Genomic DNA, 13,562 nt, shown 5'->3' on the forward strand with positions numbered 1-13,562 from the left:
ATAAAAAGTGCAAAATACAACGTTTTGCTCGTTGTATATCTCTTCAAGTGTGATCTGTGCGATACAGATTATTTCGGCTTTACAAGCCGACACCTACATCAATGGGTGGAGGAACATAAACGATCGGTAATCGGCAACCATGTAAGAGAACATGGAATCAAACCATGTGAAATCGCAAAGAACATTAGGGTCCTGAGGAAATGCTCAAACAAGTTCACTTGCTTGAATTTCGAAATGTTTTTTATTCGGGACCTTAAGCCAAAATTGAACAAACAGAGCGACTCTACTCGCGCGAGGCTGTTTCCTTAACACTTCATATTAATAAATTTTCATCCTTTTCGCCGTTTATTTACACTTCATTTTTGCACTTTTTTATTAGTTATTAGCTCTCTTATTTATATGTAAATACTTAGCTTTTACCTTAATTCCATTGTTTCAGAAATCGTATGTATGCGGAAATTTACTCATGAACTCTAACTTGAAAATGACCGTAGAGTGGTCGAAACGTCGTTCATATTTTTTATCGCTCGTTTTTAATCACTAAATAACTACTGTGTTAATAAAATGGAAATAATAATAAAAAGCAGTTTGATAGCTTTGTGAGAGATTTTTCACATGCGCTTGATGAAATAATTGATATGGTGTTTCTTTACGTAACAGGTTCGCGGGGTAAAGGTAGAATTCTTGACGCTTACGCAAACTTTGAATTCCGACTGCGTGTTGGCTACGCAAACTTCCGACTGCGTATCGACTGCTACAATTCTCTCAGCTCCTCGCGTGATTAGGTGAGGTCTGAGAACACGGAAAGAGTCTTCTGTGGAGCAATTGTAGTTTTATGCCTATCCATGCCTGCCGGACACAATTAGCTTGTCGTTCAACTGATGCTTTTTAATGACACAGAGCCTTAGACGACGTATTATCAGATGAGACTACGAAAACAAACAAACAAACACGCATAACATAATCAAGAGAGACTTCACTCGCGCTGTCACGCTATCACAATAGTGTGACAAACAAAAACCTTCAAATCCTCATTCTTTTTCTATGTTAAAGTATCAAAGACAAGTAGTCTACGGTGTTCTCTCTAGATTGCTTTCATTAAACCCTTTTCAATCTCTTGATTTGCAATGATGTCTTCGATTCCATTTTATTTTCCAGCTATGGCGGAAAGTAACCTCCCGACAACGGCAGAGAAACTGGAAGGGAAAAGTGAGCTTCCCGCCACAGGTGAGAAGAGGCAACAAAGAAAGACTTCTTTATCGTATTTTCAAAGTGTTTATCTGTTATATTAACAGCTGAGTGGAAAACAAACTTTTCTCGTGTTTTCCCGACATTCCGCGTGGTTTATCAGCCGGCAAACAGATAGGGAGTGTAGTTTATTGCTTCTATGACATAAATATGTTTGGCGCCATTTGATAGGACTAGAACATGTTTCCAGTTTTCTATGGATATACAAGCAAATGTACAGTAGGTTTTTGACTAATCAGAGAGCGCACATTTTGTCTGAGATATGTTATAAAGTGTGTTAGAGCACTAGTTGGAATTGCATATAGTTGTGAATCACTGACAGAATTAAAATATTTTCTTGGTAATTTCAGCGAAAGGGGAAAGTCAAGTTACGTCAAGTGACACAAAACTGTGTGTATACGATGATCCTTTAAGAGGTGAGGAAAGCTGGTGAAACTAGACTCTCTCAAGGACGCCCTAGTGTAGTTTTTAACACATTCACATCAAAAAGTGTATCTGTTCTGAAAATAACTTGGCGAGAGCCACGTGTCGTACATGACATCATTGTTAAATTTGCCACTAAGGCAGACAAAGGACTCAGTGCAGAGAACAAATGGACATTTGCAGTCGGCACTCAAAGTCAAGAGTAAACGAAATTGATTTGGCGAAAAGGATGCAAGGGGCGTTAATGCTTGACGGAGACAGTGACACCCAGATAACTTATCAAGTTTTATTATTTAATTTAGACACAACGCGCGCTCTGACTGGTCAAAATCTATTGTTTCTTTGCCTATATACCCCCATAGAAAAGTAAAACATCTTCCTGTCTTGTCAAATGGCGCCACGTGAGGTGAATGCTAGATTTCGATTTTTTAAAAGCCCATGGTTTGGAAGACTCGACGAGGACTCTTTGAACGCCAAAAATCTCGAAAAAGACTATGTTTTGCAACGTTATAATACGTTTTATTCAAAATGCAGTTTAACTTACTGGTTGCTCTCGTAACCAGAAGTCGTGTGTGGGATTCTTAAGATGAGCCCGGGAGGCTGTCTTTGACAGCTGTTTGATGATTTTCTTAGCAGTAAACATCTGTAAACACAAGATCGTAGGTGCTCGTACGAACACACGCGATGGTCAGCGGTAGCTATAAAAGATCATGAGCAAATGTTGATCTTATAGAATCCGGATTTTGAGATGCGCAGAACGCGCGTGGGAATTGCTAAACTCACAAAAGCTATTGTATGAAAATAAGTCCGGTGAACCCTTCTTTTTATTTTTCCAATATGATAATAATGTCGAGAGGAATCATCAGAAAAAAAAAAAGTAGAAAAGTCTACGAAAGGAAATTTGCGATGTGTGAAAATTACCTTTTTTTTGGATTTTCTGAAATTCAGCTCTGTATAATTTTTTAAAAATCTTTGTGCATTTTCCTTTTCAAGTGCCAAGAGCAATCACTGAAAAAAATCACGGGGTCACCGGGTTAGTTTTCGAATTATTTAAGCCACAAGCTAAAAAATGCGTCTGAATAAGCCTATGAAGGCGTTGCCATGGAAACTGCTAGTGATGAAATGACACCTATTATTATATAATTCAACCCCGTAAAAGTGTTCAACTGGCCTTGGTCAGTCTTTCTGTTGTATTATTTCAAAGTAACAAACCATCAAAAAGATGAAAACCGGTACGGGCCACCTTAAGTGAAGGAAATTCAAAAATTCTCGACTAGAATAACCGAGACTGCCCCCCGATAAGGACAAGTTGACATATTTTTTCTTCAAGAAAATTGTAGCGACAAATTGACTGGATTTTCATTTAGATATGTACTGAAAATCTTATCTACTGATGAGAACAAAAACCACTTGCAAAGTGAATGTGCGTTCAAGATTAATGACAACTCCGTTTGCTATGCGATTTGTAATCTTTCCTTTGGTAATTTTTGCCAAGTTTAAACGTTTTAAGCTCGTTCTGTAAATTTTAACGAGGACTCAAAGAAGGCTTTTATTCAAGCTGAGGTAATAGAGACAAATTTGGTCGAAGGAAAATAGTCTGCTGCAAAAAAAGCCAGACGGTGTTTAAATCAGCGATTTTGCCGCTTTTCTCGTGGTGCCGTCCAGTAATGTTGTTTTAGTTACTTAGGTCTCGTAATCGAAATAAATTTCATCATTCAAAATTCTAAAACTGACCTTTATTTCCCTGAAAAAACCTCCGAAAAATATCAAAACTGCTATCTAGGTTATCAAATAGTAATTGCAGTGGTAGGCCAATTCTGAAAAGAAAAATCGCATTTTCTCCCTTCAAACTGTAGTATTCCTCAAAAGAACTGTATAGCTTGTGCCTTTATCTTGCATATCGCCATTTCTTGTTAGTTTTCATTGCAATTTCTGCTCAGTTTCTTCGTGCCATTGCTTTCATTCAGCGACAAACTAACTATAGTCGTCGCTCTTCTGGCTGACAGTTCATTCTGTTTCCGGCGCTTTGACTAGTGTACCGCACTTTTTGATAGTTTTCATGAGAACCAGCAACTTTATCACAAAATAAGATTAAATTCATTATTCTCTCGGATGAACCTTACTCATATTTATGTCCTAAAACCAATAAACCACCATTTCTATCGATTTACCGGCTGATACACCGGTGGGAGAACAAGGGTAAAGTTGGAAAACCACGTGGCGCAGCCGAGTGGTTTACAAACGTTTCGAGTTCACCAGCAAATGTAGACTTGAATGCTCGAATATGTTTTAATTTCACGAAGATCTGGTTTGACTGTACAAAAAAGGAAACAAACGTAAACAAAACGAAGCGAAACGAAAATACTACAGTAACGACATTCTTACAAGATTTGTGGACTCTCAGGAAACGTAGAGAAAACATTCATGAGTAAAATAAACAGACATTTAGGACCGAACTTTGGCTTCTGGAGGTCCGAGCACATGCTCCATACCATAATATCAACGATACATGACGTAGATTACCAGTCCCGCGCGGACTGAACACGGGAAACGTTCTGTAACTTACAACACTCAAACGGTGTGTTTTCAGAGATAGCGAAAGTATTTCTTGAGGAAGGTAACAAAGAATACAGACAAGGAGAAGCTGAAAAAGCAATGAATTCTTACACTGAGGGACTACAAGTGAACTGCAAGGATAAACGGCTGAACGCCAAGCTTTATAGCAACAGGGCAGCAGCCTATTTCCATTTGAGTAAGAATTTGAATTTCAAATTCATAATGGTAATAATAGTAAGGTAATGTCACGCAATTTGCTCCAGGTAGAGAAATCATTCTCGCAAGTGGACCACAACTTAAGAAATTGCATAAGGAGAGCCAAAGCGGTGCATTCCAGATACTAGGTGGGCGTTACTAACAATAGAGATACAAATCCGCACGTTACGAGCGACGGAAATAGAACAGAGGATTATTTTTCCATGGAGTAATCACATCACAATTCAAAAGCATTGTCTAAGCAATTGCAATTTTTCAGGCCTTTTTACTAGAACTGCATGTAATGATCCCTTATTTTTTTAATTCGATAGGAAACTACCCGGAGTGTCTCGATGATGCAACAGTTGCTGTTCAATTGGAACCCACTTTAATCAAAGCTATCAAAAAAGGTGGGTTTTAAACCATAAGCCATCAAAATTTTTCCTGTGATTTCGTCGAAAGGGGACCGTGGGGATTACAATAATAGTCTTGAATAATAGTCTTCATTCAATCAAAGGATAAAAATACCTATCCTAAGTAACAATGAAAAAGTATTAAATGATACACGATAAAATACAATAATAATACAAGGAAGAATATACTACACTAGATTATATTTAAAAATAAGTCTATTTACAAAAGTTTTTTTAAATCTCTCTGTTTTTATCTGAGGAAGGTGACACCTCGTACGAAAATTATATACTAATTCTTTTTCTTTGAGAATGATCACACCTAGTTTATGATTATCAATAGCTCTTTTGATAACGGATTTATCTTGCTGTTCTCAAAGGTTAAAAATGCTGAGTGTTTGAGAGGTAAAATGACGCTTATGGCACTTGTCTAAAAACGGTGTATAACATTTAAATCAGAGTCAGAAGCAGCATGCACAGCGAGACCATAAGTGAGAATGAGAAGGACTGGGTTCTTAAATAAGTGATCAATTTCCTTTTGGCGAAAGAGTTCCTTTCGTAAAGTTCTGAGAATGTGAAGGCACCTGTTAGCTTTTGTGAGCGTAAGTCTAACATGCTCGCTGAATTTACAATTGGCTGAAAAATCAGACCGAGCAAAACTTTAGGCTATCAGATTGATGAATGTTATTGATGGGAACGTACTGATTGCGTGTACCGCTACTTTCCTTCTTTCTAAATATCAGATCTTTTCACTTACTCGGATTACACAGCATCTGATTATTCATACTCCAACTGAGAAACTGATTTACCAGGTCTACTGACGAATCTAAATCCTTCCATACGGGTGCTAAAATAGTTGAGCTATCAGCATATTTGAAGAGCACGGGCGTTTCGTTTATAAAGATATCCAGGTCATTGAGGAAAATATTAAATAAATATGGACCCCCGCACTTCCTTGTATAGCCCCCTTATTGACACATACCCAGTGACTTCACCCTTGGTATTCATGGTATCTAGTGTGTCAACGCCTGGTTAGCCTGCGTTGCAGCCGGACGTGTCTCACAATCCCCGGTATAGTCCGTCTGCGAAACGGCTCCCTAAAGCTTGTTCTGATATCTCGTAGGGATCCACGGATCTGTGTATTCATTTCTGATTGGTTATTTTCTTACGCGCCTTATGATTGATCATATTCTTGCGAAATTTATCACGCAGTGCTAGAAATAAATATCGTCGCGTGTAAATTGTATATTGGAAGTACTTTTGTACAAAGGTTTCCTTTGCATCTCAAAAGGTTGAAAAGGTTATGCCTAATTCGTCCGTTTATGGTAATTTATGCTGTCGCGTCGTCGAAAAGGGAAACGAAAGAGTGCTACTTCTAAAGGAATAATTTGAATATATCAAATAAAGTTGAAATGGTAAATAAAGAAACTGTTTGGGGCTGCGTCGGTGGGGGTAAAGAAATAATTTGAATATATGAACAAAGTTGAAATGGTAAATTGGCCACCGTTACGATTAGAAAAGCTGACGTTTCGAGCGTTAGCCCTTCGTCATTAGCTCCGACGAAGGGCTAACGCTCGAAACGTCAGCTTTTATAATCGTAACGGTGGCCAATTTACCATTTCAACTTTGTTGATATATTCAAATTATTTCGTTACCCCCACCGACGCAGCCCCAAACAGTTTCTTTAGAAACTATTAGCCTTTACTTTTAAAGGGATGGAAACAATTCGACGTACTCACCGAGATTAAAAGTTTGGAAATATCTTTGCGATCGATCGAAAACAATTACGTCTGCCGAAACTGTGTTGCCAAACTGAAAAAACGTCGGTCATTTATCGAGCAAACAAAAAAATTGGAAGCAGATCTCAAAAGCCTTAGTACAAGGGAATATTCGCTTACAGTCCAACGATCTGGGGAACTGCTAAGTGACGACCACGATGCTCCAACATCGAAAAAAATCTGCGATGGATCTGACGGGGATTTTGCCCGCTTCATTACTTCATCTCCTTTTCTTGAATAAGCGATCGCACCGTCGATATTACAACGAGAACACTGGAACCGCGAGGCTTTCTGAACAGAGCATCCGCAGCGATCGGAAGGCACTGGAAAATCAAAGCTTTACCGTAGCCAGTCGGCAAATTTACAAAAATATTTCGATCTCCAAGAAATTTGCGAAGTGCGTTTTCCTGTTCAGGTAGAAGATTATCGATTTCAAACTGCTCTCTCACGGCTTTGAATGTTTTTTGCCAACGTTCTTCTGTATTTGCATACATCTTGTTTCCAGCTCGAAGTAAATTTGACTTTTAATGTAATGTAATGTACAACTGTTATAGAGTAGTTGGGAAACCTTCAGAAATTTATTTTTGGCATTACGTGATAGTTGTAACTTTCGCAAGAGTTATCCAATCAGATAGCGCGTAAGCCAATCAAAAATGGAAAAACAAACAGCAGGATATCGGAACAAGCTTTAGGGAGCCGTTGCGCAGACTGACTATACCGGCGGTTAGACTGTCTGCGACGCAGGCTACGCCTGCTGTGTGGGTAAAAATTGCATACAAAGGTCAATAAGTTTTCTATTGAATTTTTATTAGGAGCCGCTTTGCAGTAGCTCCTTGTTGTCCATCGTCAGTTCTTCCACATCTCAAATTGTCTTCTTCATTACAATTTGTTTCGGAGCCAAACATCAAATTTAGTCGATTTTCTGCATAAATTTACACCTTGACAGTAAATAATTACCTTGCACCACCAATTACTGCCTTCTTTCCAGGAGCCAATGCCTGTAACGAGCTTTGCTTGTACAAAGAAGAAAGAAACTGGTTGCACATGGGATTGGCCGTATCCTTTAAGAATTTTTCAAACATGATGCGAAAAATACTTCAATGAAACTGGAAAAAGTTCAATTCAGGTTTTTCTACTCATTATGCAAACAAGGTTTATTCATACCTCAGTGAGCCGTTATAACAAACTGAAGTATTGTAATAGAGTCTTTCGATTATTCCACAAGAATTCGCCAAAAAAGGGGGCTCTAATATCGAATACACAGAGTTTGAGCTGAAGGCCCCTCATTTATTTTTCCAGAGAAGCATACCCTAGACACCCAAAACTAAACAAATAATTGCGCTTAAGGGTCGCTTCACTTACTCTAATAAAACCAAATCTCTAAAAGAAACCCTCGCTCGAATTCTGATTCCATATTTAAGATTCTATTTGATATTCTAGTATTGCTAAAATACACATTTCCAGAGCACTTTCGCACATCCATTTCTATCCTTGACAAGGTCTAAGATCGACAACAATAACGAATGTGTGCCCCATTTGCTTACCAAATCTAAAACTGCACTAAAAGTTATGGCGAATAGGTATGCCATTATCGGCTATGCTTATCAAGGTCTAGGACAGTTCAAAACAGCAATCGACTACCACCAAGGTCATCTAGAAATTGCTAAAGAAGTGGGAGACAAGGCCGGAGAGGGAACAAGTTATGGCAATCTTGGCAACGCTTATCAAGGTCTAGGACAGTTCAAAACAGCAATCGACTACCATCAACGTCATCTAGAAATTGCTAAAGAAGTGGGAGACAAGGCCGGAGAGGGAGCAAGTTATGGCAATCTCGGCAACGCTTATGACGGTCTAGGACAGTTCAAAACAGCAATCGACTACCATCAACGTCATCTAGAAATTGCTAAAGAAGTGGGAGACAAGGCCGGAGAGGGAGCAAGTTATGGCAATCTCGGCAACGCTTATCAAGGTCTAGGACAGTTCAAAACAGCAATCGACTACCATCAACGTGATCTAGAAATTGCTAAAGAAGTGGGAGACAAGGCCGGAGAGGGAGCAGGTTATGGCAATCTCGGCAACGCTTATCAAGGTCTAGGACAGTTCAAAACAGCAATCGACTACCATCAACGTCATCTACAAATTGCTAAAGAAGTGGGAGACAAGGCCGGAGAGGGAGCAAGTTATGGCAATCTCGGCAACGCTTATCGAGGTCTAGGACAGTTCAAAACAGCAATCGACTACCATCAACGTCATCTAGAAATTGCTAAAGAAGTGGGAGACAAGGCCGGAGAGGGAAGAGGTTATGGCAATCTCGGCAACGCTTATCAAGGTCTAGGACAGTTCAAAACAGCAATCGACTACCATCAACGTCATCTAGAAATTGCTAAAGAAGTGGGAGACAAGGCCGGAGAGGGAGGAAGTTATGGCAATCTCGGCAACGCTTATAAAGGTCTAGGACAGTTCAAAACAGCAATCGACTACCATCAACGTCATCTAGAAATTGCTAAAGAAGTGGGAGACAAGGCCGGAGAGGGAAGAGGTTATGGCAATCTCGGCAACGCTTATCAAGGTCTAGGACAGTTCAAAACAGCAATCGACTACCATCAACGTCATCTAGAAATTGCTAAAGAAGTGGGAGACAAGGCCGGAGAGGGAGGAAGTTATGGCAATCTCGGCAACGCTTATGAAGGTCTAGGACAGTTCAAAACAGCAATCGACTACCATCAACGTCGTCTAGAAATTGCTAAAGAAGTGGGAGACAAGGCCGGAGAGGGAGGAAGTTATGGCAATCTCGGCAACGCTTATGAAGGTCTAGGACAGTTCAAAACAGCAATCGACTACCATCAACGTCATCTAGAAATTGCTAAAGAAGTGGGAGACAAGTCCGGAGAGGGAGGAAGTTATGGCAATCTCGGCAACGCTTATCAAGGTCTAGGACAGTTCAAAACAGCAATCGACTACCATCAACGTCGTCTAGAAATTGCTAAAGAAGTGGGAGACAAGGCCGGAGAGGGAGGAAGTTATGGCAATCTCGGCAACGCTTATCAAGGTCTAGGACAGTTCAAAACAGCAATCGACTACCATCAACGTGATCTAGAAATTGCTAAAGAAGTGGGAGACAAGGCCGGAGAGGGAGGAAGTTATGGCAATCTCGGCATCGCTTATGGTAGCGTAGGACAGTTCAAAACAGCAATCGACTACCATCAACGTTGTCTAGAAATTGCTAAAGAAGTGGGAGACAAGGCCGGAGAGGGAAGAAGTCACTGCCGTCTCGGAAGTGTTCATCTCCGTCAAAGAAAGTTTATAAAAGCAATCGAGTGTCTCCGATGTCATCTGGAAATTGCTAAAGAAGTAGGAGACTGGGCTGGAGAGGCATGCTCACTCTGTTCACTGGGAACAAGTTTTGAGTGTCAAGGAAAATTTATGATGGCTTTTCACTGCTTTAAATCTAGTGTAGAAGTGTATGATGACATCAGGGCTAGTCTCCAATTCAAAGATCAGTGGAAGATTTTTTATCGTGATCAGCACAGTGCGGCATACAAAGGTTTGTGGCGTATAAATCTAAATCAAGGTGAAGTTGTAAAGGCTCTTCTTGCCGCAGAAAATGGACGTGCCCAAGCTTTAAGAGATCTCATGAATACAAAATATCAGCAGTCTTATTCTTCAAGGAGCACCCATTCGTGCCTTTCCCTGAGTTTTGTTCCACCTGGCACAGTTTTTATAGCTATTAGTGGACCTTACCTTTACTTCTGGGTTTTCCTTAGTAGACATAATATCCAGATGAGAAAGGTACACGTGAACGATTATAAGTATGAGGATGAATTGGAATTTTTCATCCAGCAACTCAACAAAACTGCCCTTGAAGAGATCGGAAAAAGAGTTTCTCTTACTGGTAGAGTTCCTTCACCTGATGCGCCAAAAGATGGGGAAGTGGGGAACGATATGGTTCGAATTGATGTGAGAAGCTCTCAATCAAGTGCTCTACAGAAGCTGCATGACATCATTATATCTCCTATTGCTGGTCTGATCAATGGCAACGAGCTTACATTTCTTCCCGAGGGACCTTTTTTCCTCGTACCTTATGCAGCATTGGAGGATTCGACGTCAACATATCTGAGTGATTCTTTCAGAATTCGTTTGCTTCCGTCCCTGACAACCTTACAACAAATAAATGATTGCCCATCTGATTTTCACGTGAAGAGAGGTGCATTGCTTGTTGGCGATCCATGTTTCAAACATATCATCTACCAGAAAACACAGTTGGTGCAACTTCCGGGAGCAAGGAAAGAAGTGGAGATGATCGGACGCATGCTAAATATCTCCCCCCTCACTGGAGGAATGGCAACAAAACATGAAGTTTTAAAACGCCTGTCATCGGTGGCGTTAGTACACATTGCAGCGCACGGTAAAATGGAAACTGGAGAAATTATCCTGGCACCAAACAACGTAAGAGAGGACCCTCAGCCTCAAGAGAAAGACTATCTAATGACGGTGGAAGATGTTCTAGAAGCTGGGCTACGGGCACGACTGGTTGTTCTAAGTTGTTGTTACAGCGGTCGTGGGGAGGTTATGGCTGAGGGTGTGGTCGGCATCGCGCGAGCATTTTTGGGTGCCGGCGCTAGATCTGTTGTGGTAACTTTGTGGGCGATTGACGACGAGGGAACTCTGGAGTTCATGAGTTTCTTCTATGATGCACTCGTTCAGGGCAAGAAGGCAAGTGAAGCTCTCAATCAGGCCATGAAGTGTATGAGAGAAACTAAGAACTTCAAGGAGGTCAAGTACTGGGCACCATTTACACTCGTTGGTGATGACGTCAGCCTGGATTTCGAGGAAATTCAGATGCTTAACCAGGTAAATACTATGTTTATAGCTTTTTTTTATAAATTACAAGTGACTTTAAATCAAAGTTATAGCTTTATCCGGGAGTATTGATATCTATCTTGTTATTTTGCTTTTAATCGTGTTAGGAATTTCTCTTTTTGCTCGATCGATTGCGATGCAATTCAAAGTTGACACATTTAAGATGATACCCTTTATAAAAAATCCCGTTGTGCATTGTATCGTTTCACGTTGTAAAGCCAAAGAATAAACAACTCAGCGTTCAGAGACAACTCAGCGTTCCTCTCTAAATTTTGGATTCTTTCTTTTCTCAGTTAAAGCAGTAAGCATTGGGACTGCATCAGAAAGGGGACGAAACCCAAAATTAACGGCTTCCTACAAACGTTTACATTTGGAAAGGAAACCAGCACAGCACCAATGAAATATTTTGTAAAGAGTCTTCTTTTCAAATCAGAGAGAACCCGAAACAAGCATAGCTAAATTTGGAAAGAGTCGTGAAGGATTTTCATTTACTCAAAAGTTTATTTTTCTCTCTCGTGAACTGCTCTTACGAGCTTAAAAGAACTTTGGACACTCAAAAGGAAAAGGACTTTGGATTGTTGTTTTTTTTAATCTTTGGTATATTGCTCAAACTAATTTTAACGCGTTTTTTAATGTGACGACTTCAAATTATCATGACTAACTGTATAACAAATTGCTTTTTCAATATGAGAAGAATGAAGGTGATACCTACAAACAAGATTTCGGGTACTACATCTACGTTAGAGTTAAAACGTCTCGCAAACGTTTTCTACTTTTTAAAGGAGTTTCTGTTAGTCGGCTTTTACCTTGTAGTTGTTAAAAAGCTATCAAAGCCATATGCATTTCGAGAGAGTTTCCATAGAATTTTGAGAATATTCAGTTTTCCGATTGCTCGCTTATTTTAGTTTCAGTCGAATGGAAATTGTGTGATAAACTTTTAGAAGAGTTCTGCCTAGTTATAAGTGATCGATGTTATTTGGTGTCGCAGAAACATTGCATTTTTCTCTTTAATTTTGGACTTAAAATGACAGATTCTAACGTTTGTGGCCATTATTTAATATTAGTATTACGATGGATTTAGCAGATTTTTCCTTTGCCCTTGAATATGAACGCCTGTTATTTTTGTACAAACAATAAGATAAAATTTAAGTGATCGTATTTCTGAAACTTTCACCTGTCATCTTTGTAAAAACTAAAATTTTTTTTCCAATCGTCTCTGGGATTTTCCGAGGTTAAAATATCTTCAAAACCGACGTTTTGAACAGTTTTACTGGTCTTCCTCAGGCTGTTTAAAGGTTTTTCAATATGGCGGATTGTTTAGTCTTTCGGTTTTGAAGATACTTTAACCTCGGAAAATCCCAGAAATGATTCGATAAAATTTAAGTGTGCTGTTAAAACTAATCGCACAGTAGCAAATGAGAATTAGTAAAAGTTGTAACTTTTGCTTTACTGGCCAGGTTCAAATTGTGTATAATAGGAATCTACAAGTAAAGAAGCTCAGAAGTTGCAAGGAAGTTGGAGGCAAATGATGAAAATAGTCACTCCTATTGGGTTGTTTACCTACCTACTAAAAAAATATTTGAAAAAATTGGACAAGCCGTATGTTTCGAATTTTGTTTGAAGGGAGGGGTAAGTCGAAGAAATGAAAATAAAAAGGTTAAGAAATCTCTCATAACCTGTGGGGCTCATTCGATAAGAACCTTTGCCCAACAATTTTGAATTGTTTTATTGACTGGGAGATAAACTTCGATATTTTCTGATTTTATAACCGCTACAGAAGTTTCCTCGGCACCCTTTCCTTAGGATGTCGATTGACGTGCTTAGTTTGCGCGTTACATGATAGAAATGAAGTTTTAGCATAATTCGTTGAAATTTTGATTGGACCCAAAAGGCGAGAAAAGTAACATTTTTTAACGGTAGGATGTGGTGTAATAATCTCTTTCTGGAAAGCGTCCTCCGCAACGGGGTAGCCCAGGGAAAGACACACTAAGAAAAGTATTTGCGGTTCCTCGTCTATGAAAATGATTTCAAAGCCTAAGATCCAAACTGAGCTAAAGGCAGAATGCGAAAGAAAACTGAACTAAAGAAGATG

The 13,562-nt window shown here is 39.5% G+C and overlaps 1 protein-coding gene across 1 annotated transcript; it reads left to right on the forward strand.

Annotated features, from left to right (window-relative positions):
* Positions 1 to 634: 634 nt before the first annotated feature.
* On the forward strand, positions 635 to 13,084 carry LOC111319491 (uncharacterized). The gene is made up of 8 exons (XM_088750317.1): positions 635 to 785; positions 1,159 to 1,227; positions 1,599 to 1,664; positions 4,262 to 4,423; positions 4,755 to 4,832; positions 7,599 to 7,666; positions 8,117 to 11,461; positions 11,764 to 13,084. The coding sequence occupies exons 2-8, from the start codon at positions 1,161 to 1,163 to the stop codon at positions 11,773 to 11,775; spliced, it is 3,798 nt and encodes a 1,265-aa protein (XP_088606443.1). The 5' UTR covers positions 635 to 785; positions 1,159 to 1,160; the 3' UTR covers positions 11,776 to 13,084.
* The last annotated feature ends 478 nt before the right edge of the window (positions 13,085 to 13,562 follow it).

This window comes from Stylophora pistillata, chromosome 2 (assembly GCF_964205215.1).
Source record: "Stylophora pistillata chromosome 2, jaStyPist1.2, whole genome shotgun sequence".
NCBI lineage: Eukaryota > Metazoa > Cnidaria > Anthozoa > Scleractinia > Pocilloporidae > Stylophora > Stylophora pistillata.